This window comes from Pleuronectes platessa, chromosome 4 (assembly GCF_947347685.1).
Source record: "Pleuronectes platessa chromosome 4, fPlePla1.1, whole genome shotgun sequence".
Classification (NCBI taxonomy): Eukaryota; Metazoa; Chordata; class Actinopteri; order Pleuronectiformes; family Pleuronectidae; genus Pleuronectes; species Pleuronectes platessa.
This window is the reverse complement of record NC_070629.1, coordinates 2727791-2755125: the sequence shown is the minus strand read 5'-3', so window position 1 is coordinate 2755125 and position 27335 is coordinate 2727791. Positions and strand designations below refer to the sequence as shown.

General features: G+C 38.8%; 1 protein-coding gene and 1 long non-coding RNA gene across 2 annotated transcripts; both read right to left on the bottom strand.

Moving 5' to 3' along the window:
- Window positions 1–506: 506 nt before the first annotated feature.
- sh3glb2a (SH3-domain GRB2-like endophilin B2a) lies at window positions 507–23114 on the bottom strand. The gene is made up of 11 exons (XM_053420342.1): window positions 22940–23114; window positions 22088–22229; window positions 15288–15416; window positions 12787–12920; window positions 11584–11676; window positions 9045–9107; window positions 8444–8467; window positions 6797–6886; window positions 6171–6271; window positions 3659–3860; window positions 507–2559 (listed from the first exon to the last, which is right to left on the bottom strand). Exons 1-11 carry the CDS (start codon window positions 23000–23002, stop codon window positions 2452–2454), a joined length of 1149 nt encoding a protein of 382 aa, XP_053276317.1. The 5' UTR covers window positions 23003–23114; the 3' UTR covers window positions 507–2451.
- A 2119-nt stretch (window positions 23115–25233) lies between these two features.
- On the bottom strand, window positions 25234–26511 carry LOC128437710 (uncharacterized). Its single transcript, XR_008338259.1, has 3 exons — window positions 26307–26511; window positions 25655–25786; window positions 25234–25568 (listed from the first exon to the last, which is right to left on the bottom strand). It is a non-coding gene; the product is annotated as an uncharacterized LOC128437710 (long non-coding RNA).
- Between the last annotated feature and the right edge of the window lie 824 nt (window positions 26512–27335).

The following is a 27335-nucleotide window of genomic DNA, read 5'->3' as shown; positions in this document are numbered from 1 at the left end:
AAGAGTGGGCTTTTTAAACAGAGGTTCAATTACAGCTACCTAATAAGCTTGTGGTACGTAGACGGTTAACAAAGAAACATTAATCAGATTGTACATGGAACTGTCAATTAGTCGAAAAACATCCTTAAAAAGTCTAGTTGGGCACAGTAAATGGATCAGCTGATCAGTAATCAGATCATTAAGGAAGGATTTTGTATTGAGTTGCGAGATATTTAACAAACCTTTTTTTTTTTTAAATAAATGTTATACTATGAATGAACTGTAATTTTTCAGTGAACTATCACTTTAACAGTATCGTGACGCAACATCAACAACACATTATTGAGCAACTAAAGGATGTACTAGTGGGAAAAGATATCAATAATTTATTCCATTTGTAGACATATGTTTTAGTTATTTGGAGGCATTGTAGCTCTTCACTGGCTTAGGCTTTCAATCCTGACAGATTTAAATAGTTACTAATGACAAAGTTATAGGTTATACATAGCTAACAAAAAACCACTATATTCAAATCAATCAAACTTTTTTTATTAAACTACACATTCCATTCATTCAGGGTGAAGGAACAGGCAATACATATTTTGGGGAGTAAAAACAAGATGAGGTACAACAGAATCACAACAGCAGTAGTAAAAAAATCTTTCGAAAAGAAAACTGTGAAAAGAGCAAAGAGTAGAGAGCAGGATACATGATGAGGAATCCATTCCTCCTCCTAGAAAAATCATTAGACCCCATTCTCCCAATTTGTCTCACTGACTGCAACTGCAACCATAGTTAGCTTGGGTTTCCGGGTAATCTCACCTCTCTGATAGCAGATTTTTGCACTTCCAAACACTGTGCTCATTTCACAAAAGCTCCTGAGGCCTGGTTTATTTGCATGCATGTACACAGAACTTCATGTGAGAGAGCATATTGTTTTTTGTGCAAACATCCTGGGTGTTACAGATCTCACATTAGCAGGCACAGCTAATCATATTGTCGTTTACACACATACATTTCCAGCAGAGCAGTCCGCGAAATGTAGCACATGCAGTACTAAGACTGAAGACACTTATTAACAGACAAAAGAGCAACAAACAGTAACACTGTAAATCCCCAAACCACTCTTGGGCAAACGAAAAATCCCACAAACATATGATTAGGAGGAGAAAGACTCTTGCATGCTGTATTGTTTTGAAGGGCACATTCTCTGGTTTGCAGCAGATGGCCTTAGCAGTGTTTTCCCATCCTCTTAAGGCAGTTAGGATGGGAATGTTCACGACAACAGCTGCACAGGTGTTCATATTGTGAAATAGACATCTTCAGTGCTGTTGGAAGCAAAAACCAAAGACTGTTCACTTAAATGCTACATTCATTTCAAAGCAGTTAAGGCAAATCTGCCTCCCAAAAGTCAAGGATGGTAACCGTTTTGTGAAAAAATTATTTGCTGTTTCAGTTATTGTTTTACAGTTAGTTAACAGTAATTTTTAAGTTCGTCATAACTTATGCTTTGATCAAGGATTAAAAAAGATGAGAAATTCCAGTCTGTTCATGTGGTATTGTCAAGTAAAACAACAGAACACATAAAACAAATAAACCATAAAGTTGCGTGAATGGTTCTCACACTCGTCTGTTGGAAAACATTTGTTTTCACTTCTTCAATGAGGAGTGTCTGTCATACAAAGAGGAACTGCAGGTAACTGAACCATAAACCTTGTCATCACCTCTTTAACCAGGAGCATAGGGGGGAGTAGTTATTGCATGTTGGTTTTGGTTAATCAAAGTCCTCAAAGATTTCTTAAATTAGAGAAGGATTATACAAACCTCGCACTTCTATCCCTGACACAAAATAAACAGGAATTATGCAATGAATTTCTGGCAATCATGGTGGATCCATATTTTAGAGGCACCACAAGTCTGGAACATGTTCTAATCGTTGTTCATCATTGAATTTATGAAAAATGCAGATTTAAGAGACAAAAGTACACAAAAAACAATCAACAATAGAATTTGGTTGGAAATCCCTCTCATGATGTGTGTCAGTCACAGTTTGTCACAGCTCAACTTCATCAATACATAGAACAGTCCACTTGAACCCTTTGGGATGCAAAACAATAAATAGGAAATAAATAGGAAAAAACATTGTCATAATAAACTACCAAACAAAAAAGGAATGTTAGCCATCCCCCAGTGGGATCTTCCTGTACTTACTGTAACAGTGTCTCCATTATTATGACTGTCAGTGTGAATGTACTTCATTATGCTCAAAAAAGCACATGGAAGAGTGTGTGTTTAAATTAACTTTTGCTTATGCTAACTGAAGGAGTGCTATAGAAGTTTACAGCTTTATGAGAAAATAATGTAAGTCGATTAAATATACTCATGGCTTTAGTAGTACCCGCTCACAGGCCCTTACACACATGTGTGTGTTTTGTGTGTGTGTGTGTGAATGTGTGAATGTGTGGTTTTTTTTTAGCTGAGAAGCTCCAAGTATGTGACAGGCACTTTCCCTTTCTGGTTTCCTCTCTCTCCAATCAGCCAGTCAGAGTCCATTCCCGGCACTGTGTAAACTGTGATGAGCTGCAACACAGAGAACATGGACAGTGTGAAGCACAGAATTCAAAATGAACAAAGGGAAAATATTTGACATGTGAAAAGGCACTTGAAGCAAATCAAATAATTTAGGACACAACCCAAAAAATTTTTTGGCAGTGGACAAAAAAGGTGTTGTCCTACATCTAGTTTTTACATTTTTACCCAGAACATTTTCAGGAAGTCAGTCACTTGCTTTCGTACTATTTTCAGTAATGGGCCTGTTATTCCCACTTAGCACTTAGAGAGACTGACAAAAAATTATTCAATCCAGTGTTAGTGACTATGTAGTTTGCTGTAGTTTCAAGATTCAAGATTTGTATTAACAAATGCACAACAATAACATTAAGCAGTCGCTGGCAGTGAAATGGCACTGGCACTCATCAAGGTGGTTGGTAGACACAGACTTAGTGGTTATATAGTGGTATTACACAGTAATGTCTTTTCACAAACAATCTCTTTCTAAATACACACACAGATGCGGGGGAGCAAGTTTACCAGAGAAAACACAACTTTTCATTGTAACTATCACCAGATGAAGACAATGTAACCTCTGCTGATTAGCACAAACTGCAGCTTTTGTAGCAACAAGTGGTAAATAATGTAGGTTGGTGTCCATCAGGCTGGTGAGGACAATGAAAGCAGGGTACCCTAAGCATCTCTCAGCTTACGTATAGCAAGGAAAAACCTTTTGACTGACCAAGCCAATCTGATGACTCACATGTGTTCAATGATCCGACAAAACATGAAATATCTTGGAATTCCCCATCAGTTAAACTTAGCTCAGTTGCTGACAAATACAGTCTGAGGTGATACAAGTCAGGTTACATATTGATGAGATAAAGAGATAAGAAGCAGAGGAACTACCCGGATGAATCACAACCCAACCCAACGCACTCCCATGTGTGAAATGTGAGACAGAGAAAGTGAGAGAGAGCTCTCAAATGACTTTGCATAGTTGTGACAGACTTATAATACGTTGGCTTCACACAGAAACCACAGCTTAGTCTTCTGTTCAGGTTTTTGGGGAATGTGGCCAATAGATGTTATTTGACCTGCCAGCAGCTAGTTGATAATGAAACCTCACCTCATCAGCTAGAAGGGAAAGTTCACTGGAGTCAGCGGCATCGTAATCATAAAGTACTTTGGCCTTGCGGGTTCCTGTAGCTGGTGCCTGAACTTCTTCAATCTTCAGTGTATCTTTCTCTACAGGGCTGCTGATGTCTTCTGCTGCAGTGCCAGCAGCAACCACGGATTGAGTGGAGCTCAGTGCAAACGCATTGGGAAGCCTGAGGGAAAGCAGGCAGATGTGATGGTCAAAACCTACAGTACATTTAGTAAACGAGTAAACAAATAATAACAAAATAACAAAAAACTAAAAAGGCATCATCACATGACAGGAAACCAAGCATATCACAAGTTTTAATTCCAGGCCTCTACATTGGAAAAAACTATCCTTGTCTGTGCAGAGTGGTACGTGTTGGAGCCACGGACTGAGGGTGACTGCAGTTTGCTGTAAGGTCTCTTAAAGCCGCAGAGGAGAACCAGAAGGCCAAATGGGCTGCAGCTGTTGAGGTAGTAGGTGCAAAATCGCCTATCTGGGAGAAGTTCTATGAAGGTATGGAAAAAGACTTTCAGTTGGCCTGGAACACTGTGTTCAACAGGGAAAGAGCCCTGTAACTGACTGGATATACTGGTAGTCAGTGCAAAGAAGAATTTGAGGACATTTGGCCCAGGTTCAAAAGTTGCTCAGAGGAGGAGGCAGTGTTTAAAGACTAAGGGCAAGTTTTGCCAATATTTCTGGCAGAGGTCACTGAAGTAGTCAGAAAGCTCCTCAGCAGCAAGGCACTGTATGACATTTTCCCTGCGATGCTGAATGGACTGAGTATTGTTGTGCCATCTTGGCTGACTTTCCAGTTCAACGGTGCATGGAGGTTCGGACAATGCTTGTGAGCCAAGGGTGGTGCTTTACATAAAGAAAAAGGGGCATTGGAGGGTCTGTTCAATTTTCCAGGGCATCACACTGCTAGGCCACCTCAGGAAAGTTTATACAAGGGTTTTAGAAAGTTCACCTGACTAATTGGCAAACTTCAGACCACTTAACCAGTCACATCATTGGGAGAGCGGTCGTCCTCCAACCTGAAGGTCGGCAGTTCGATCCCCAGTCTGACCCATCTGCATGCTGAAGTGTCCTTGGGCAAGATGCTGAACCCCGAATTGCCCCTCATAGAACAAGAAAGTGCTGCTAATAGATGCACTGTATGAATGTGTGTGTGAATGGGTTAATGTAAAACTGTACTGCAAAGCGCTTTGAGTGGTAATAAAGACTAGAAAAGCGCTATATAAATACAAAACCATTTACCATTACATCACTGGTCTCATAGCCCTCACAGTTATGTGTGTGGTGTCATGCTGTAGAAGTCTGGTGCCATTTGCATGTGATTTGATTAAGACAAATGGTATCTCTGTGCAGCAGTTTCTCTATCACACATCACTCACACACTGGCATGGGTCAATTTGGGGTTCATGGGGCATCTTGACTGGGATTGAAGCACCAACCCTTCTGTTAAGTGGACAACCCGCTTTACCACCCAGCAATGATTAAAAGAGTAGTTCCACAATTTATTTAATAAATAATAATTAATTAATAAGTCTTTGAAACAAAGTGGGGTGTCCAGTGGGGAGTATTTTATTAAACTATTAAACTACTGATCTATTCCTTTATTTCTGCTCCTGTGCATCATGTGCTCTCCACTGGGCATCATATATCACCCTGACAGGCGGGGTACATTTCAAAGAGTTTCAGAGTTCTACATGAGCTGGTTAGGGCCACCACACCACGTCTTTGCATTTAGAAACAAGACGGAACTCAAATGAATTATATTACTTAATAATATATGTTTCTAATATAAGCTAATGCAATAACGTCCTGCCTACAACACTCCTTAATACATGTTTATATATAAATATATATATATATATTTATTGGAGATGCATTAGAAAACAAGTAAATGTGTGAGTCAGGAACACAATCAGAAGGAAAAAAAAACTCAGCATACTCACACATCTGCATGTGAACTGAGAGCAAGAGACAGTGAAAATGATTTGTCAAAACCAAAAAAGACAAAAAAAGGACCTGAAGGGTAAATATCTAAATTGTATATTATCATTATTATTATTATTATTATTATTATTATTATTATTATTAGGGGTTAGGGGTTAGGGGTTAGGGAATCATACCAATAAAGGAAGCAATAGACAAAGCAATAAAAAAAAAAAATTCCCCATTTCTGGAGATACTAGGGAGGACTTTATGTGACCAAAACCTACAGTTATAATATTCATCTATTTATCCTTATATCAACACAAATAGCTCTGGCCAACAATTGCTGGTATCAAGGTGAAATAAGATCAATGTGTGCAGTAATTAATCGATCACTGTTTCCCCTGAACATCCTTAAGTGAACAGTTTGGTATACACCTAGCATAGTTAGAAACCTACAAATACAATAATTTTGTAATGTGATGCCATCACAGAATACAAAATGACTGCATGAAGATGACTGGTTACCCCAAATTACCTTCCACCTGGTTCTCACCTTCCCAGCTCTTTCTTTAGTTCATGCATGTGGAAATGACACTGCTTATAGAAAGCTGCTTGGGCCTCAACAAACTCATGCAGACAGCGCAGATGATTCACCTGAAGGTAAGAAAAAATGCAACAGTCAAAGACTTTTTTATACTCGACTCACCAAAGTTACATTTAAGCAAAAGCAGAATTACTAAAAAACACTGGAAAAGTCATAAGAGAAGTAGCTCCTTAGGTGCTATCATATTATGAATTTATATAAACTATAGAAATATTACTGATACAAGTTTCAGTAAACTTAATGCTGTAGTTGGCTGAGGTGGAGAAAATCTAAACTATTATGTATTTATTGGACACTTTAATCTGCAAACCTTTATCTCATCAAGACAATTCCATACAAAACTATGTGCAAGTTATTTTCTTAAATCAAGTGAAAAATTCAGTGCAATAGAGATATTGAGTTCATTCATTTTCACTTTTTCCAGGTACGACTACCCAATAGAATAGTAATATTAAAATAATATTTTAGAGAACCAACATCAGACGTAGACTAATTAAAAAAATTCTAAAAGTTGAAAATTATGTTGCTGTGGTAACAAAAACAATAATAAAGTCAATGTACTGTGGTTGACATACATGTGTACTACTGATGCCCTCCAAAAGTAGCCGTGTAACTTCTGCTTGGCGGTCAAACTCTGTTTGCGCTACTCGGAGTTCATGTTCGGACTGAAACAAAAAGAAGATTATCGACACACAGTATTTGTTTCATATAGCTTGAAATGACATGACTGAGATATAGTCTGGTAATAGAAAAAAATAATGTGATTGGTCAAGAAGTCTTGTTTGATATAATTAACACCAAGGAGCATTGGTAAGATTAGACCTAACCTTTTTATAATAAATTAATTCTTTGAAGATTTGGAGTTATGGATCCATGACTCCGGTCAGATTAGGTAACAACATCCACCTCACAAGTGGACACAAGTGTCTCCAGCCCCTGACCTTACTATCACCATCGACAACTCCGTGGTGGCCCCCACCCAGACTTCTAGGAACCTGGGTGAACTCGTCAGTCAACTCTCCCTTACTGCCAACATTACTGCAACAACACGATCGTCTCGATAGATGATGCACAACATCAGGAGAACCCTTCTCACTCAGAAGGCGGCGCAGGTTCTGGTCCAGGGCAGACTCTTGTCATCTCACTGACTATTGCAGCTCCCTCCTGGCTGGTCTACCTGCCAGTGCTATCTGACCTCTGCAGCTCATCCAGAATGCAGCAGCTTGACTGGTCTTCAATCTATACCTAGGTTTCCTCAATCTACACCACTCCTTTGCTCCAATCCGTTTCAAAACACTAGTACTTGCGTGCCGTGTTGTGAACAGATCGGGTCCAGTCTACATCCAAAACATGGTGAAACGTTACACCCCAGCCTGTCCACTCCGCATCTGCTAATCGGCTTGCTGCTCCCTCACTGCGAGGGACAGCTAGCCACTCAACAAAATCACCACCATTTTGCTGTGCTGGCTCCTAAATGGTGGAACGACCTCTCCATTGACATCAGGACAGCAGAAAGTCTACACATCTTCCACCGCAAACTAAAGACACATTCCTTCCGACTACACCTTGGATAAGAAGATGATGTCTAATAACCATCGTCAACTCTGGGGTGATGTGGTCAGAATTCAGATGGTAAGGACTTAGGCTATCTCTGGACTAATACGTTTTCATTTTAAAACTAAAACAATCTCTTTCCAGAAAAGCATTGTAGCTCCATATGAGATGTCATATCAATCTCCATACTACCACACCTTAAAACACCTATCACATGAAAATTCACTGGCAGCAGATTGTCTATTTTCAGTTGCCAGTAAATAGTTTAAAATTGCCCAGTTGAACATTTTCTAAGTAAGAAAATACTATGAACAAGAAACTATGATGAAAAGTAAGAGCAGGGATTTATTTTCTTGGACCAATGACGAGGTGGACAACAACAATCAGACCTGATATTAACATCTGTCCTTAGAGATCTGACCTCAAGTAGACAGGGTTTGTTCACACCTGGCATTAAAATGTCTGAATGGTTAATTCAATTATGACTGATGAGAACGAATAATTGAAGAGAACTTGGGTATAAAATAATTTCCAAAAGTATGTTTGAGAGGCCTGAAAGCTTGAGTGTGAACACCAGGCATAAACATAGTTTAAGCAATGTTTTGAACTAAAGAATGTCAGTGTGGAGGCAGTTTTCATCAAAGTTTACAACCACAACATATACTCACTTTTTCCACTTCCTCACTCCATAGCTGAGAGGCCAAAGCATTCAACCAAAAAAGAGAGATATATGAGTTTTGACCAGGATTTCTCAGCTCTTCATTAGTGTGACATTCAACTTGTGCTTAAAACTAGTACTAAATGATAAAACCAATTGTATATATATAGTCCTGCAGTGTTCTGAAAGTCATTATTTACAAGATGCTTTTAAGTGTAGGTAGTCAAAATCTTGTTTTTGATGACCTCTATAACTTAAATAAAAAACAGATTCCACGAGTTAATGAGACCATTTCTGATTAACACGTGTTACCAGTGTTATGCCAAAATTTAACATTACTACATATTATTAGACGTGACACAGAGGTCAGTATTGCAACTCTGAGCTCATAACCAACATTTTTATTGAAAGGAACAGCTCCTTACTAATCATTAGTCAAGTACAGTTCAGTACAGTTCCCAGCTACTCACAAACTGGTATAATGCAGTAACAGATACGTGCTAAAAAAACTTAATTTCTTATTTGATCTAGGAGGAAATAGAACCTTAAATAACTATATTTTTAAGGGATTAAGTCTATTTTTGTTTAGTTAAGCTGAATTGTCATCTTACCGCAGAGGCACTGGCAGAAAGCACATAGTTGCGGGGTCTGGTTTCTTGAAAATCTGGAGCCATCTACGGAGACAGTAAGAGTATTTGTAACATTTGAACAACTCAGTGTAAACATGGTTACCATACTTCAGCAAACACTATACAAGAAAAGCGAAGGAAAAAACAAAATCTGAAAGCAGAGCAGAAATTAAACCATGACCTTGATGAGTAAGTGATGAGAAACTAAAAGCACAAGTAGCTGAATTGGTCTATGGGAGTTTGATTTTCTTTGTGTCGTTGATTTAAATCATTTTATAAAATTTGTGCTAGTTGATCATAAGAATAAAAGTGGCAGCCGTGTGCTCTAGAGTTAGCCATGCCATTTGCAAAGGTGGGGGAGGTGGTTGGCAGCCTACGCACTTTTACATGAGGCGTGTCTGAGCTCATCAAAAGAAAAGTGCAGAGAGGTGATGCAACACCTATACATGTAAACATCCTCTCGAACACCCAGAAACTTGTGACTAATTTATCTTACGCAACTCATTCACCTGACTAATCCCGTCAGCACAGCAGATATTATTATCTTTGACACTAGTCAGCAGTCTTTCATCATCCACATGGCAACCTGCTTTGTGAGTAATAAAAAAGTATGACTGACAACTTCACGCTGAATTTTTAAATATCAGTCACAATTATCTAATTCATTCCAAGAGTGGAACAAAAAGAAGATTCAAGAAAATCAGAGGGTCTTCTAACATTCATTCTTAGATCATGGTGAAGGAACTTTTCCAATCAGGACCTTCTATTTCAGGCATTTGAGTTGGGGTACAAACTAATTTAGAAACAAACAGTTTTTGTTCAGAATTCATAATGCTGAATGTCAGATTTAAGTACAATATTCTTGAGAAACACTGGGTCTTCTAAAACAAAAACTAAAATATATTTTTTTTTTTTTAAGAAACAGGTGTGTTTAGAAGTGTGCCAGATATGGATCTTTGGGTGTTAAAGGGTTATAAAGGGTGCTAAAACCTCCAAATGGATTTGTATCTGTTTATCAGAGAATATTGAAGTCATTCATTTTGATTAGAGATCCCAAGTTCTTCAAAGCCTTGTCAGCAGCCATTTATATTATTCTACTAGCCAAGTATCAAAATCCTAATGCATGGAGGACTGTCAATATTCAATTACTGTAATCCTGTAAATCTGAATTTTAACTGCATGACACTACACTCATCTTGACTCATGAGTAATTATTAAAATTTAGCTGCACCAAAACATCCAATGTAAAAAACAATTATAATAATGAGTCATTTTAATTTTCGCAGAGGAAGGTCTTTACTTTGTTTCCAGCACAAAGTGTTTTGTAAGGCCCCTCAAATTGAATTTGGTGAACTCTTGGATCTAAGGAAACTTGGAGCATTTTTAAACATTTTATGTAATTTCTTTTCAAATAAACTTAATTGTTAACACAGATTAAATGAATTATGTTCCACAGTATGTATTGGTTCAACTCTATCCTTAATGTATTGGTATTATGAGAGCATTCTTTTAAGCCAAGTGGCTTTTTCATAGCATTTCTTTATTTCCAGCAGATTCCTTCATAAGCCAAATTTTAAATGCTCAAATTCATAGCAGACGTATATATAAAACTGCTCAGAAAATCTACTTTGATGATGGGTGACTGTTACAAGCATTCCCAGGCTAGATGAAGAAGCACAGTGTCCAAATATACAAAATGTAATACTGTACTTAAATCATTACATTACAATCTAAGAAAAGAAAGCCCTCAGCATGCAGCAAATATCAGCATGTAGTTCATGTTCATTAAAGATGTACATTTTCAAACAATACATGCATGAACCAATCATTTTAGAATATAGGACAAGAAGGTGAATGTCCCTTGTACATTTGAAGCTCTTCTGCACACTTTAAGGTACCAACTACCAGTAGATGTGAGCAGGTGTTAGCAGCCAACAGCAGATGTTAAGGACATAACCTAAGGCATCATCAAATCTTTTGGCCTGTAATCAACTTGAACTTGAGGGGACGCTGAGGCTAAAGGTAAATGTAACTGGCTAATTATTAACAACAATTAACAATATTAAGTTTTGAACACAGACATCTTAGTCAATACCAATACATAGATCTCTTCCTGCTGCAGAATCCTTCAATGTAGATTAATGTTCATGCAGAGTCATATCATTTGTTTGGTTCTTTAGTCAGTGACGTTTGCTTATTTCCTGTTTAATATGCTTCAAGTTTTAAGCAAAGAGTGAATTTCAGAACCCACTTTTTCCCTGTCATTAATAGTTATTGCCACCAATGAATGAATGGCACAGAAAATAAATTCAAATCAAGTGAGAAGAAAAACTCAATATGTAAATCATACTGAAAATCTTTAAAAAATTTCTGTGATACTCACTTCACCCCTGCACTGAAAAGGTTGTGAATACAAAGTCAGTCAGTCATTGTTAGTACTACCACTTCTAGTATATTACAATGATTATAGTAAAGTAAGTGGGGGGCGGGTTTGTGGGTTGAGAAGTAAAGAAGGTCTCACCGCAGCTTTAGCCTCAGACAATTTTGCCTTCTTCAGACGTGTTTTACAAGCATCCAGGTCTAGACGCAGATTCTCCAGAAGACGTCGTTCTTTCTATACATTAAGTACATGAAATAAATATTAAATTATTTCATTAGCATATATTAGAAACAGATATTATAAAGGAAAATAGTTCAGTTGAGTTCATTCTTGTTTTAACGCAAAGACGTGGTGTGGTGGCCCTAACCAGCTCATGTAGTACTCTGAAACTCTTTGAAATGTATCCCTGCCTGTCAGTGTGATATTTGATGATCAGTAGAGAGCACATGATGTACTGGTGCAAATTTGCAGAAATAATAGAATAGATCAGTAGTTTAATAAAATACTCCCCACTGGAAGCCCCACTTTGTTTCAAAGACTTAATAGATTTAACTATCCTTTTATCCTTGATGGTTGGTAAAGCGGGTTATCCACTAACCAGAAGGGTTGGCGCTTCAATCCCAGTCAAGATGCCCCATGAACCCCAAATTACCCCCTGCCACTGTGTGAGTGATGTGTGATAGGGAAACTGCTGCACAGCAATGCACTGTGGCAGTTCTTTCTGTACATCCTCTCTACAATCAAGGAGGAGTTGAGGTTAACTGTGAGCAACCTCAGCTAGTTCCACATGGTAATCCTATGAACACCATATCTGTCATGGTTGGTAACATTTATATAAGTTACAGGCTCCTGCTAGGATGTATAGTGGGTCCATCTTTGCCAACTAATATTGTACATTGCCCAGACACACAGAACAGTTTTTTACTTCAATTATTATATCAAGTGGAGATGCCAGTGATATACATTTTGGGAACAGTGTAAGTCAGTGGCCTACCACCACATATTTTATGTTTATTCTCATAAACTAACATGAACTCTTCCATCTCTACAATTGATCAAATCAGCCATTAGTCAGGTTCAGATGTTGACTATTAAAAGTTTGACATGCCTATTTCCTATTACCTCTGACTGCAGAACCGTAATGAACCAGCAACAGGTTTATATTGAATACATGATAAACAAATCCCTTCGACAGTGACCAAAATATTAAATTATTTGTGCGTTATCCTCTTCTCCCTAAAAATTGGAACGTTCTGCCTCAAAATGCTTTTGAACCAGTAGAATGACTTAAATTACCATTTACGTAATAATCTATCAATAATGTTTTAAGTGTTTCACACTGACTGAAATGGTCTTCCAATCGCCTTCCAGAAAGTTCCTGAGGGGAGAGAGAAAGCTAATAGTTGATGTCTGGAGGAAATCCCTCTCTGCTGCTCCTAATCTTCTCTCACATTCCCCCACAGTCGTTAAAGTGCTCCCTGAAAAAAAAAAAATAATCAATTTAATAATAATAATAATAATTTATTTATAGAGCGTTTTTCACAGTACTCACAGACACTTTACAAAACTTAAAATGAACATAAAAAGATACATACTAAAAACAGAGCACACAACATACATCACACATTAAAAGCAGATCCAAAACTCTTCAATCTCCTCCGGAATTTGCATGTCTTTTGAAGTACAATGTCGCAGAAGACACTTGCTCCTTGTTGAGTCTAAGTGACTACAAGTTTCTTCTTTCCATACATTGCACCAGTTGACATCACATGACACAGAACTGCATATGATACAGTTTGGTAAATGACTTGGATTAACATTTGGGCTCTGCTTACAGCAAAAAAGCTGCTAAAATCCCTTAAAATAATGTTTTATACTAGAAACCACTTTTTCTAAGTGGAGAAAGTCTTAGTGTTTTTTGATATGCAATCTGTATTTGAATCAGGGAAAAACACTTCAAAGGGCTTTTAGCTTTTCTTACATGCTTTGGTGTCCTTTTATGCGGCCACATTTTTGTATCAAATTCTATTACCACATCTGACAAGATTAAGACAAAGTCAGTTACTTGGTTATCAGTTGTTTTTTTTCATACACAGCCACTGTATGATGAATGTAAGTCGGTTTTTTGTGCACTGGTCAGACATCTGGCCACTGCTCTAAAGGCCCTGTTAATTTAGCAATAGCTGGGTTTAACTTAAACTTTTAGCTCTGTTTTTCTGAAAAGTTTGTCAAATAAACCTGCTGGACTAGAAAAATATATAAAAAAGGTCACTGTTGAATCTACAGTGCATTATTGTGGATGAGTAATTGGAATGTACTTCCTTCCAATTATTGTGGTTTAAAGTTTACTAGAAAGTGATTCATTCATCTTTATTACGTTGACTGGATTTAATCCCTACAATCTGTTTGCCTACATGATCAGGCTAGCTGGTTGAGGAACAAAATACAAACTGCAAAATGAGATTTAACTATACTAAAAGGAAGTTGTGCGAATTTAAGAAGGTTTAGATGGGTGTGATTTCACCAAAATACTACAGTCAGAATTCGACCAGCTTGTCCTTGGCACCAGTATTGCAGTTTGATCGTCAATAAATGTTTCAACAACCTACAACCTCTGCCACACTTTTCCCTGATGGCTGTGCCTTTCTCTTAGAAAAACAGGCTGCTTGATAGATGCACTGAATGCATGTTTGAATGGGTAAATATAATACTGTTTTGGAAAATGTTTTGAGTGGTCATCAAGACTTGAAAAGTGCTATATGAATACAGTCCATTTAATTCATCAGAATTAATTAGTTAGTAAAGAGGAGCTGGCTGACTTTATCTTTCTAATGGGGGCGGTATGGCCAAGGGGGTAGAGTGGGCTTTCTCCAACATGAAGGTTGCCGGTTCAGTCCCCACTCTTCCCCATCTGCATGCCGAAGTGTACTTGGCAAGATACTGAACCCCTAAATAGCCCCTCATAAATGTTGAGTGTACTAAAAATGTAAGTTGCTTTGGACAAAAGCGTCAGATAAATGACGTTTAATGTAATGTAATGGGCAGCTTTAGATAGCAGGGGTAGGCATAGGGATGACCTATCAACTTGTTGGGTAGATGCACAGCTAACATTTAAACTTCCAGAAGTGGTCAGGTCAATGTGGTTGCATTTCAGCTGCGAGGAATTTTGTATGCTTTAACCTTAACGCCTCACCTCATCCTACCTTTCCAAACATGAAAGGCAACATGTGGTAATCTTAATTTTTCATAAAAACATTAACATGTAAATATAAAGGGCCCATTCTAGGGTAAATAAAACAACAATTTGTTTAATAAAGAAGAAAAACGCACGTGAAAACATCACTAGAATAATTTTATATTCAATGTCTGTAAATAGATTCCTTTCACCTAAACCTTACACACTGAACCTTTAAGAGACCCAAGGACACTTTACAGGACAAAAGTATAAAGAAAAGAAAGTACTAAACAGAACAGTTCCAGAGGGTGGGGGCTGCGACACAGAAGGCTCTGTCTCCAAACGTTCAGTTTGGCGTGGTGCATTGAGAGCAACTTGCGTCTGAGGATCACAGCTTTCAGGATGGAGCGTATGGGTGGAGGAGGTCGGTTAGATATGGTGGGGCTAGGGAATGGAGGGATTTGTGGGTGAGAAGAAGAGTGTACAGTATATTGAATGCAGGCCTTGATCAGGAGCCAGTGAAGGGGAAAGAGGGTTGGGGTGATGTGCTGCCAGGGATTAATGCAGGTTAGAATAAGAGTATCTTTCCTGATTCAAATACAGACTGCATGTCAGAACCTTATTTAGTTTTTGGCCTTACAAGATTGTTTTGAAGTGCTTGAATACTCACCATATGGAGTTTCCGGACCAAATTCCCTTGCTGCATCCTGCATATATTGACCCAGCAGCTCTCCATTAGTAATTCTGGATGGTGCCTTCCTGTCCAACTTTTCATAGAGAAACTCTTCAATTCTGGCACCTGCACAAAAAGTCCAGGAAAGTTTGATTTATGTCACAGGGGGAGAAACCTTTTTTTTTTTATCTTACTCTGCTCGCTGATTAAATGAAAACTATACCCAAAAATGATTGATTTTTTTAATTTTATTTCAGTTTTATTATTTTTGTCCCTTGCTACCTGCAAATGAACCACACAATGAAGAAGAAAAATAAGTGGGCCATACATGAGAAAACCATTGTTGGGTTATAATATGATCAGAGAATGAAAGTCATATTTGGGTGTAGTATTTATTCATCAGTCAACAAGAGGAATATTTTATCCAACTGCAGGATCTGTAAATAACGAGTAACAACTACAGAAAAACATGAAGGGACAAAACTACATGAACACCTTACAATACATAAGGGAGGATTCACTGTTGCTTGTGACAGTATTTACAAGAAGACCTCCATAAAATATGAATAAATAACACTAAACAAGTCAAAAAGCACAAAAACTACCAACAAATTATCTTAATACTTGTGACTCTCAACAGTGATGTAGTGTAAGGTTTCTGTTAATTTGTCCTCTCCCTGCAAACAACAGATATCATCACACACTGTACATCTACATCACCAATTCATTTTAATGTGCTGCATCACTTAAGAGTACAGATACTCTCTTGTTTGCCAAAGCCTTAACGTCCCGAAAGACACACATAACATGACTGTGACCTCTATTAGGCTTAGGTGGTATCCTTGCTTTGCTAATAGTTTGCACATTTTAGGCAATGAAAAAGAAGAGTATAGTTTTAAGGAGGCATCTGATTGGTTCCAAATTCATTCTGCAACAGAATATCAAACCTAAATCTTAAAGACCAAATCTTCAGCAGCAATATGAAGAGCAGCAAGTGGTCTGACCCCCGATCTGACATCATGACAAATATTTATTTGATTTAGTTTTTTACTGCACTGTTTTACTCTTTATTGCGTTTGCATGACAATTTAATAAAATAAAATAATATTAACTATTCATGGCATCCTTTTTGAAAACCTCCTATCTTTACATTTAGTGTCTGTATGTTTAAGTCTGAATCTCTCATGAAACCCTTACCTACAGAACCAAACAGCACACAGGTTTTTAGTGGCTGGTGATTGTAATGGTGTATCGGGAAGTTTAATATCTTAGCAGATCTAAAAGGTCAACAGACAATGGAAAGGCAGCCGGTCATGGTAAGAAACAGCAAAAAATAAGCAGTATCAATATATATCAGCTTGTATCAATAAGGCTACTGTTTTCTGTGACAATCACATGATGTTTCCTTATAAAAAGAGCTCACACATGCTCTGCGACTTTTATTGCCTCCCTTTTCCTGCACTTCAGTGAACCCCAGTGTGGGAGCAGCAGCCTGCTTCCTCATATGATATACTGGATTTACAGTATTAGGTGGTCACACACAACTTCAGGTACAACGTAGTTGCTGCCCCCTAGTGGACAAGGGTTAATTAATGCTGCTGAGAGCAGCTAAACTATAGAGAGGGAATGTTAAACTGGTATTAACTACTTTCCAGGATTAGAAATTTCTAGTGTAAATCTTATTAGCAGAATACCATCAAAGTCTTATGTCTGTTACATAAGATAAATGAAAAGCATGGAATAGTTTAGCCTAATGAATTGCATAGCTATGTTTAAAGTAAACACATTTTCAACAAGTACATTTGGGAATAAGGAGGTTTAGTGTTCATGCTCCCAGAGGAAAAATAATTCAGAAAAACAGATCTACCTCTGTGCTTTTTTTTCAATCAGGGTGACTGTCAAACACATTATCTAAATGACATATCACAATACTCAAAAGAATCACACTTAGGTGTTTTTTATGAAAATAAATTATTTGTTTCTTAAATCTGATCAAACTGATGAAGGGATCTCACTGAGACTGATCATGTTGAGGAGAAATGATTCAGTAATCAGCTTTACACTGTACTTGTGTAAAACTCTGTGTTTAGAGAGAAACCTGTACCTTAAACTCAGACACATTTTCAAATTAGGTTCAAAAGGTCCACAAACACAAGACAAACACTGCACACTATAGAGCTTGAGCGATGAGGATAACATGTTCACTATGATGTGAGAACAATCTGAACAGGATGAGTGTAAGAACTGTGGAAATGTGGGCGGCCAAGGCCCAAGGATACAAATGAAATCCTTCCCTGTTTTTGGATCAGCTTCTGTTCTCCTGGCTTGTGTCATCTCTTATAGAAGCTTTATTTCATTAAAATGTCCTTTCTTAAAAAGGTTAAATATGATAGTTGTTTTCTGTCCAGATTCGACCATTACCCCATGAACTGTCTATATTCTATGAACAGCATTAAACATTCAAATGTTAGCAGTATCGTGGTGGCACCTTTGTAGCTAACACTCACGTATTAGTTGATTGTTATGTTTGGTGCTATTTAGAAAATATATAGAAAGAATACACTTGGTAAAATCCTTTGATCAGTTCAAACCATAAATCTACTAAAACAGGGACTCATCAATTTTACATGTTGAAATACCTCCACTGTGCAAGTTCTGTTAAGGCTATGGTGTTTGTGGAGCTTGGCCCACTCTAAGTGTACTTCACAGTGAGGATGTCAGAGCTGCTGCTTAAACTTAATTTCATGTAATTTGGGATTTGACCCAATATGCCCAGAGCTGGTACTGACCGAAATTCTGCTGAGGCCCTCCTGAAATTTCCTGAAGCCACAGTCCCACTTGAAACACCGGCAGTTTGCTCCATCATTAAGAATGAGTCCACATATAGTGCTGTTAAAAAGTATTTGACCACTACTTGAGTTCTTCTATTTTGGTCTTGTAAATGTTTCAGATCATCCCACTAATTTTGATATTAGACAAGATAACCCAAGTTAAGTGAGAATGGCGTTTTTAAATGATGATTTCATCTATTAAACTAAGAATGCTTTCCAAAACTGCCCCCTCAGTTTTTAAATCAACAAATTTACCAAATTGAATTGATGATTTGGGTCAATATTATTAACCACATCCAGGCACGATTATTACTACGCATGTTCAATATAATGCCACTTAAATAGAACCTGTCTAAATTGAAGTGGGCTCCCAAAGACATGACTCTGCAAACTAAAGAAATTCAAGGAGATGTGAATCAAGTCACTGAAATCTTACAGTCTGAAAATGAGTACAAAACCATTACTAAGGTTAGGGTTAGTGTCTATGGGAGACCAGCGAATCGCAGTGAACCAGAGAGACATATCTACAAATAGAGAAAACTTGGAACCATTGTGATCCTTTCCAGGAGAAGCCAGCTTTGACTAAACCAGTAGGCAAGGTTCCTTATGTGTTAGGATTAGGGTAAACATATATTATAACTTAGCGCCATACAAAAACAAAATTATTGAATTGAATAGATACTGAGGGAATTTTCATTTTTCTGGGAACTATCCCTTTATGTCTGCTGGACATGATTCCATAAATATTTTAATAGGGATAATTTAAGTAACCCTTTACCTTCAATGAACTTTTCTTACATTAAATTTTGTTGGATTCTCTGAGATATTTAAATATCAAAAAAATATATATTGGGAGGAGGCAAATACTTTTACACAGTTCTGTTCACAGAACCAAAAAGGGCATACAAATGTTTATGGTTTAAGTGAAAATTAACATTAACATAGTCAGAAATGTTAGACATCATAAAACAGACCGACAAATAAAAGCACAGCATCGTTAAATTATTAATATAAAAATTATCAGTAATTTTATCAGCTCCATCAGTCCCATGGAAACAGACTACCCCAGTTCTCCTTTTATACATACAAAATAACATTCCTTCTACATTTCATAGGGTTTCTTAGAGCTGGCGTGCTAACAGTAACCCACCCCTCCCTTTCTATTGACTGATCTCATACATGTCCTTTCTAGAATACAAAGGAGTGAGACCTGTAGTAGCGACTGAGAACTTTAGTTCCTGTGCTTCTCTAAACAATATATACTGCACCATTGGGACTGGACTTACTCCAGAAACATACAATTCTTTATTCCATTGCACTTTTTAAGGAAACGATTCAGAGGTTTTCATCGTATATTTTTGTTGGTAGGTTTGACACGGAATTTGAAGTTTGATCAAAGATGATGATCTTTAGATCAGCAAACAACCCTGTTCATAACCCTTTTGGCCTAGAACAGTGACAAATGCTAAAAAATACTCATGTCTGACGAGCCAATCCTGTAGTAAACATTGTTGGGTTTTTGAACATTGACAGAATACCTAAATATTTTGTGCCACCTTGATAGCAATACAGACTGAAAAGTCTAAATATTCTCTCCTTAACAGAAAAAACACACTGTCTGGTCAGGAGCAGTGAATCGCAGGTATAACTAAAAAAATATTTTAAGTGGCAGGAATAGGATTCACCATTGTTTATGTCCTTCTGTGGCCAGCTCGGACGCCACACTGATGCTGTGAGTGTCATTAAAATGTATTTCACATCTACAATGTTCATCAATACTTGTTTTGTACCAATAACCCAAAGGCATGAAAGGTTTCCACAACAGGGGACTCGAGTTGGGAAGCAGAATACTCACCAGTGTGATCAACTGTAGCATGGAAAATCAAAAAGTCACATGTTAGAGTTCCCCATTATATCCGAATGATTCTGTACCATATAACTCCAAACCAATACATAATGTCAATACACTATATAATGTACAATTTGACCCTTCTTTTATATTACCATACCAGTGGTTGTGCATGTTTCAGCCTTTTAATGACAGGTTTGATTTACCTATATTTTTGTCAAAGTTGCATTTGTGTCCCCATTTCTATAGAGCCATGTGGAGTTATATATGTGATCAAAAGACTGTTGCTGAAGTGCAGCAAAGTGCCAGCAATGGAGGTGAAGCAAAGATTGAGAGTTAGTAAATATTGTATACATACCTGTTAAACATTCATAAAATTGGCGTTTCAAATGTTTCATGAACGACATACAGTATGTGGCTTCAAAAAGTAAATCAGACCACTTTTGGGTTTCAGTGAAGATGTGATATTTTGGCTATAAAATCTAAATACATACCTAAAATCTATATTTACACTACTCATCAAAACTAGTGGCACATGGTTTTATGACATCACAGTTGTTCAGACCAGCCAATTAGAGCTCTTGTTGTTGGTTCACCTACCGTTATGTTTGGGATGTATTATTTAGTGTACGTGTAGGTTTGGATAAGAGAGAAGGGATGAATCTGATGATTTCATGAGTTTGCCACCTATAAGCTAATTATACATGTATTTTCAGAAACACAGTAGATGTGTTAGCTGTATTCTATTCTGCTGCAGCTGCTGTCAAGTGGGAGCAGATGCAGATGCACACCTAGCTAAGGATCAGGCAAGCCACAGCCGTACGCTAGGCCAGGAGATGATGCCAATTTGAGTTTGACCTTCAATGTGGCAAACACAGACAGGCTCTCACACTCAATAATGAATGAAGGCAAAAGGGACATGTTTTAATGTGAAGACACATATTGTGCATTTGGGTGAGAAACACTTAATGTAGACACAAAGGGCACATTTATACTCTTCTGACAATCAAAATGATCATCATCAATCATGAGTTTGCCTAAAATGCAACGTTTTACAAAAATTTCACAAATGTCTTGACTCAGGTCACGGCTGTTTACAGCAGCTCAGTGCACTATGTGATGTGACAACGTTTCTGTCTATCATTGGAGAGAGGACCCCAAAAAAGAAAATTAATGCTCGACTTTCATGGAATGCAGTTCAAATGCAAAATGCAGAGTCATGCTTAAAATTTGATGCAAAAATAAGTTTCAGATCTTATGTATAGATTTTCACAGGAAACATGAGAATAACTGAAATCACTGGCTGCCGATATGTAAACAATAAATCATAAAGCTTGGTATTCTATAGGTATGCTTTTCAAAATGGTGAACAGAGCATACAGAATTTCTTGTTGAGGGGTTAAAACATTCAGTGCCACCAGTGTGGTACTATCAGTATTACTGACTGAAATATTTACTGCTGCTACTATTTTACTTTCTGCTTGTGTAAGAGAATTAATTACACTGAGGAAAAGATGAAAAATTGTTCAGGATTCATTGGCTTGGACTGAAATATAGAGTGATCATTCCGCAGTCCTTTGGTATGATCAGTGATTAGACTGTGAGACAATTTTAAATACAGTACTAAGCCACTCATTTAATGGTCATCTGTCCTCCTCAAACAGATACCATCACCTTTAGCCTGAAGCTTTTTCAACTTTAAATTGGTGACATTTCTGAAAGCAACCTGACAGAGGCCTCAAGGTCCAACAGCATCTGTGTTCGCAGGTGGTGATTTCTCAGTGTATCGATCGTCACAGGGGTTTTAATAAATTGGTTAGCTATGACAGTTTATTCAATGCAGAACATTCTTTTTCCACCAGTGTGCCAAGTCCTGCTAAATGTGTTGTTCATGATTGAATTGAATTTGAAAGATGACTGATGTCTGCATTACATGGTGAATATATCAGGTATTAAGTCTCAAATCTACAACATTTTATATGAGTTAATCATCTCTATTTGTTGCATTTCCCCTCAGTCCTAAATCAGGAATGACTCCAGTGTAACAGCAGTTCTGCTTGAGGATCATGTGTACTCTGCCCACCTGTAATGACAGGATTATTGTAAGTGTGTCATACTTGGGTTGGGCTGCAGCAGGACCTCAGTCTGTCTGTAGATTTTCTCCGTCCAATTTTTGGTGCAGTCTGCACGGCTCATCAAGTTTTCAAAATGAGCGTCCAGCTCTGTCTTCTCCGCTTGGCCCAGCTTCTCCTCTGTGAACTGAGGCACAAACAGTGTGACAGGTACAGGTGCATGGCTGCAGCTCCGCTCTCACCGACACCCTGGCCTCTCATCAGTCTGCGTTCACAGCAGGGGAGTCGACACGATGTCGTGACGTCATGAAAGGGGGGGGGGGGGGGGGTCGGCTGACATCCGTTTTCGCCCCCTCTCTACTTGTCATTATAGTTAAACTAATGAATACACATTAATACATAGGTCAATCGTTATTACTGCGCCTTTCTCACTGAGTTCTTGTTAGTTTTGAACTTGCAGCTCGTGAGCTAGCTTGTGTTAAAAGACAAGGCTACAATACAATGAACAACTGGTGGCTAACAGCACTGTCAACAGTAGCAGCACTGTATAATTACGTAGGCCTGGACTGTTATCGTGACGGAGCAGCCTGTCAGCGTAGGTTTCTTAGGAAACCGTCAAGTTGTACGTTAGCTCAACAGAACCACACGGCGAAGTATGAGTCCGCTGCGTAACGTTAGTCGGTAACATTAGTCCGTAACAATTGTCAGTAAAGTTATACGGTAACGTTGGTCCGTAACGTTAGTCGGTAATGTTGGTCCGTAACGTTAGTCGGTAACGTTGGTCCGTAACATTAGTTGGTAACGTTGATCAGTAACGTTGGTCGGTAACGTTAGTAACAGCTGGTTGTCAGAGTGAAGCGAGGCGGCAGCAGCGACTGAGCACGAGCTTTTCCTTACCTGTACAGCTCGTGTGAAAAAAAGTCCGGCACCGGAGGCCAGTTTCTTCACGTTGAAGTCCATAGTGTTAGGTTCTGCAGGCCAGGGACGTTCCGAACACTATCCTCCGCTTCAGTGGTTATGGCATTCGCCAAAAGTCACGTGACCACCACGTAGGAGGACGACGCCTCGTTACGTCAAACGTGCATAACGGCATCACTCTCTTCCGGGCATCACGCATCCGGTGTGTTTTGAGCGAAATAAACAATCTGGAAAACGATTGCAATGCAATCTGAGGATGAAGGGGGAGGGAGTTGGGGTCTTAGGAAAAATAAAAAAGGAGGAATAAAGTGAATTCACCACAGGAGTCAAGAGGCAGAGAAAGATCAGCGGGGAACGGCAAAAGCAATGAGAAGGTATGGGAGCAGCCGGTCAAAATAATTTAGAGTGATCATATGAATGAAGGAAGGAGAGGCAGGGTTTTGTTCACTGAACCCTATTCGTCTTACCAGGGCATTGCGGGAATATGGAGGACGATACATGACTTGAGTATAAATAAATAAATACAGAAATATATAAATAAATGTCTTAAATATATTTTCACATTTCTTTCTTTCTTTCTGTATTTCTGTGTCCGTATGCCAATGGAAAAGGCGGTCCTAACCTCAGTCTCATGCAGGATTGGTCACAGGAGTGTGATGATCCAGTCCTACTACTTCTGCCTTTTAATACTGACTGGTGTACAGTAGCTGTTTGCAGTGTTGAGCCAGTTCACACTTAAAATGAACTACTTCAAGTTCAGAGGGTTAGGGTTAGTTACGGTTATTTTTTATTGGATGATTTAGGTGTCAGTAGTCCTGACAGTGAGCGCCACGTACTGAGCACAACATGTTGACGAGTCAGTCTCTTAAACTCTAGCCAATCAAACAAACACTAAGTGACTTCATGTACAGATCAGGTCCTGATAACTAGTGATGAGTGTTTATTAGTTCAAATTGAATTAATAAACACATTCCAATTAAAATAAATAGGAAAGAGAGGAAGATAGTGCCATGGTGGAATTAGGTTTGCAATGAGGCAGTCCGGTCTCGAAACAGAGAGTAAAGGCAGCTGAGAAAGAGTCCAGTTGAGAGACAGGTATATAAAATATACAATATAAAAGGCTTCGAGCAGAGGCCAGAAAAGTAACAAAAAGGGTTAAGAAAGAATGAGCACCTCCACAACTGTAAAGCAAATTTGAAGCATGATTAACAGAATGGCTGGAATTAATAGGGGCTTGTCTATTCCTGTTTTGATGGAAGGAGATCAAGAAAATAATAGGGAGAAATCTATTGGTCAGAACTTTTCAAAAAAGACTTAGTGTCAGTAATGTGGGGGGAGAGGGGATTCCGAGAAGAGGAACAATGCTTGACAATGGGGGACATAAACTAGAAGCAAATAATGATAATAGTGATGGGATAAATGTATTCTTTTCCATACAAGAGCGGGAATGTGCAATAAGGCGTGGGCACAATACCACCCCTGGGACAGATGGGCTTGGATATGAGGTGTTCAAAAACATGGACGTTTTAGCTTTAGAAGAGATGTTATCTCGGACAAATACAGTGTGGGAACAAGGGTCAATCCCAGGAGAATGGAAACATGCAGTGGTTGTGCCAATCTTGAAACCTGGCAAAGAAGCTGACAATCCTGAATCATAGGCAAATTGCGCTCAAAGCAGTAATCTGTAAAATAATGGAAAGAATGGTATCTGATCGGCTTGTGTATCGATTAAAGCAGAGGGGAAGTGATGATTGGTGTCTTCCTAGATATAGAGAGGGCCTATGATATGCTGTGGAAAGAGGGATTGGTAATAAAACTGGATAATGCTTGTATTCGGGGAAGGATGTTAAACTGGATTAAAGATTTATTGAGCTCCCGTTCCATACAGGTGAGAGTGGGGGACAGTCTGTCTGACATAGTAAGTGTAGATAATGGAGCCCCACAAGGTAGTGTTATCAGCCCTATCATGTTTAATATAATGGTGAACGGCATGTTTGATGAAGTGGGAGATGGATTTGGTAGATCCCTTTTTGCGGATGACAGAGCCATATGGAAAAGAGGTCGCAATGTTAGATTGTCAAAGACAAAATATGTGATTTTGGCAGGAAAAAAATATAGATAGCCAGGGACAGGGGTGGACTGGGACAAAAATTCAGCCCCTGGCATTGTCTGTCCAGACCAGCCCACTACATTATCAACGGACACCACATAGAAGTCCACAAATCTCGCGGCGTCTTCTCTCATGCATACTACTGTTACCACCTAGCCCATATTTTGCAACAAGAAGGGAGGCCACACACAAACCTCTCAAGCCAAAAGTAAATTTATTTAACTGCAAATCAAGACAGCTCTAACTACGTAGTGGGATGTGTAAAATATGTTACGCGTCAGTGGTGTTAACAGTGTTTGGATGTGTGAAAATAAGGTGTGATGTATGTTGTAAGGTGCAGAAGCAAAGAAAAACAAAGGCTGAGGGCCCCATGCCCCTGGAAGCAGCCTTTAGATCTGCAGCTGAAGCCCAGCCCAAAAGGGCAGGCCCAGGGTGAGTGCCAGCTCTACCTGTGTCTGGAAAACAACTCCTCAGGCTCTCACATGTCAAGTGGTCAACCTGAGAAGGACATGGATACATTATAATGTCTCTAATCATCACAAATTAAGTATGATTTCATAAAACATAAAAAATGATAAACTCACCAGACTAGAGGAGACTCAACAGACAAACTTTGGTACAGTGAAGGCAGAGAGTGGAGACAGACAGAGAGCAAGTCCTTGAACATGGACAGAGGGCGAACAACTCCTCAGGCTCTCACATGTCAAGTGGTCAACCTGAGAAGGACATGGATACATTATAATGTCTGAAAAATAAAGAAAATGTTTTCCTCTGTCCTGAACCTAGAGTTGAGAACTTTTTGGATGTGTGTTTCTTTTAAAACCTTTTGAAAATTGTTATAATTATGAAGTATGAATTCATACATTAAAAAATACATGATAAACTTACCAAATTCTAACAGTGTATCCAAATGTCCACATATAAAACAGAGGGAGAACGACTCCTCAAATATATCACAACAACCTGTAATAATTGATCATTTAGTACATGATCACACCATTAAGGATCAGCACATAAGCACTCTCATCTCTATTTACAGCTCAGAAAGTTTACTAGTGCTATGGCAACAGTAAACGACGTCAGCAGCTCTTAGCTAGCTTAGCTAAATCATCTGAACAATAACAACCCATAATATCACAATTCGGCATATTAAAACAAAATCAAAAACGTTTTCTACTTTGTTTTGGACATGTCTCAAAAATGTAGCCTAGCCAGCCCCAGGCCAACGTTACTTACCATGTCTGCCTCCACTCGCTCATCATGGTCGAGTCCTCCTCGCTCGTCTCCCGGCGCACCTGCTGCTGCTGGGCTGGTGAACCCGGCACCAAACAGGTCCGTCAGTTTGCCACATTTAGCAGCCTCCACCTCCAGAGACTTCAGCTTTTTTTCCCGATGCTTCTCAGCGCCACCCGGGCTTTTTCACTCTTATTATCCATTTTAAGTTTCTGTCTCAGCAGCAGCCCGTCCCGCGACTCCCCCCGCCAATGCCGTGAGGTCCCGCCCCACCCTGGTTTGTGTTGTGATTGACAGCACTGTCAGGGCTCTCTGAGCATGTCAGCCCATGATTGATTGACAATGACAAACAATAGACCAATAATATGTGTCGATGCTGGCAACACACTGCCAGCCCTCTGTAGCCAATTGGCCGGCCCAATTGGAGGGAGTTTAGAGAGGAAGAAGAGAAAAAACAAACAAAAAAAAACATAGCGGACCAGACCGGCCCACATTGGGTCAACGGCCCACCGGGACGATGCCCGGTATGCCAGATGGCCAGTCCATCCCTGGCCAGGGACTCAAATTGTATGGAGAACCCCTTAGATGAGTCAAGGTCTTTAAGGTTTTAGGTGTACGGTTGGATGAAAAATGTACGTAAAGAGAACATGTAAGTGTGAGAGAGCTTTACATTTTAGGAGGTGCTATACTGGGTGCTTCTGGAGGGCAGATATGAACAACATGTAATGCTGATGATCTAGAGGGCTGGGATCAGAGCAACTTTTGATTATGGGTGCCTGGCATATAGTTCATCAAAAAAATCCACTCTGGCAATGTTGTTTGTCAGATGTTGTTCAGGCTAGGGCTATGAGACTGTATAGGAGCCATCCGGACAATGCCGATCTCTGCGCTGCTGGTGGAGGCAGGGGAGGCTCCACTGAGACTGTGACGTGCAAAATTAGCACTAAAGGATTTGTAACAGCTCTTCCATCAATCTCTTTGCTAACTGAGTTCTGGGAATTTATAGAAGGTAGTTGTAGGGATAATAGGGGT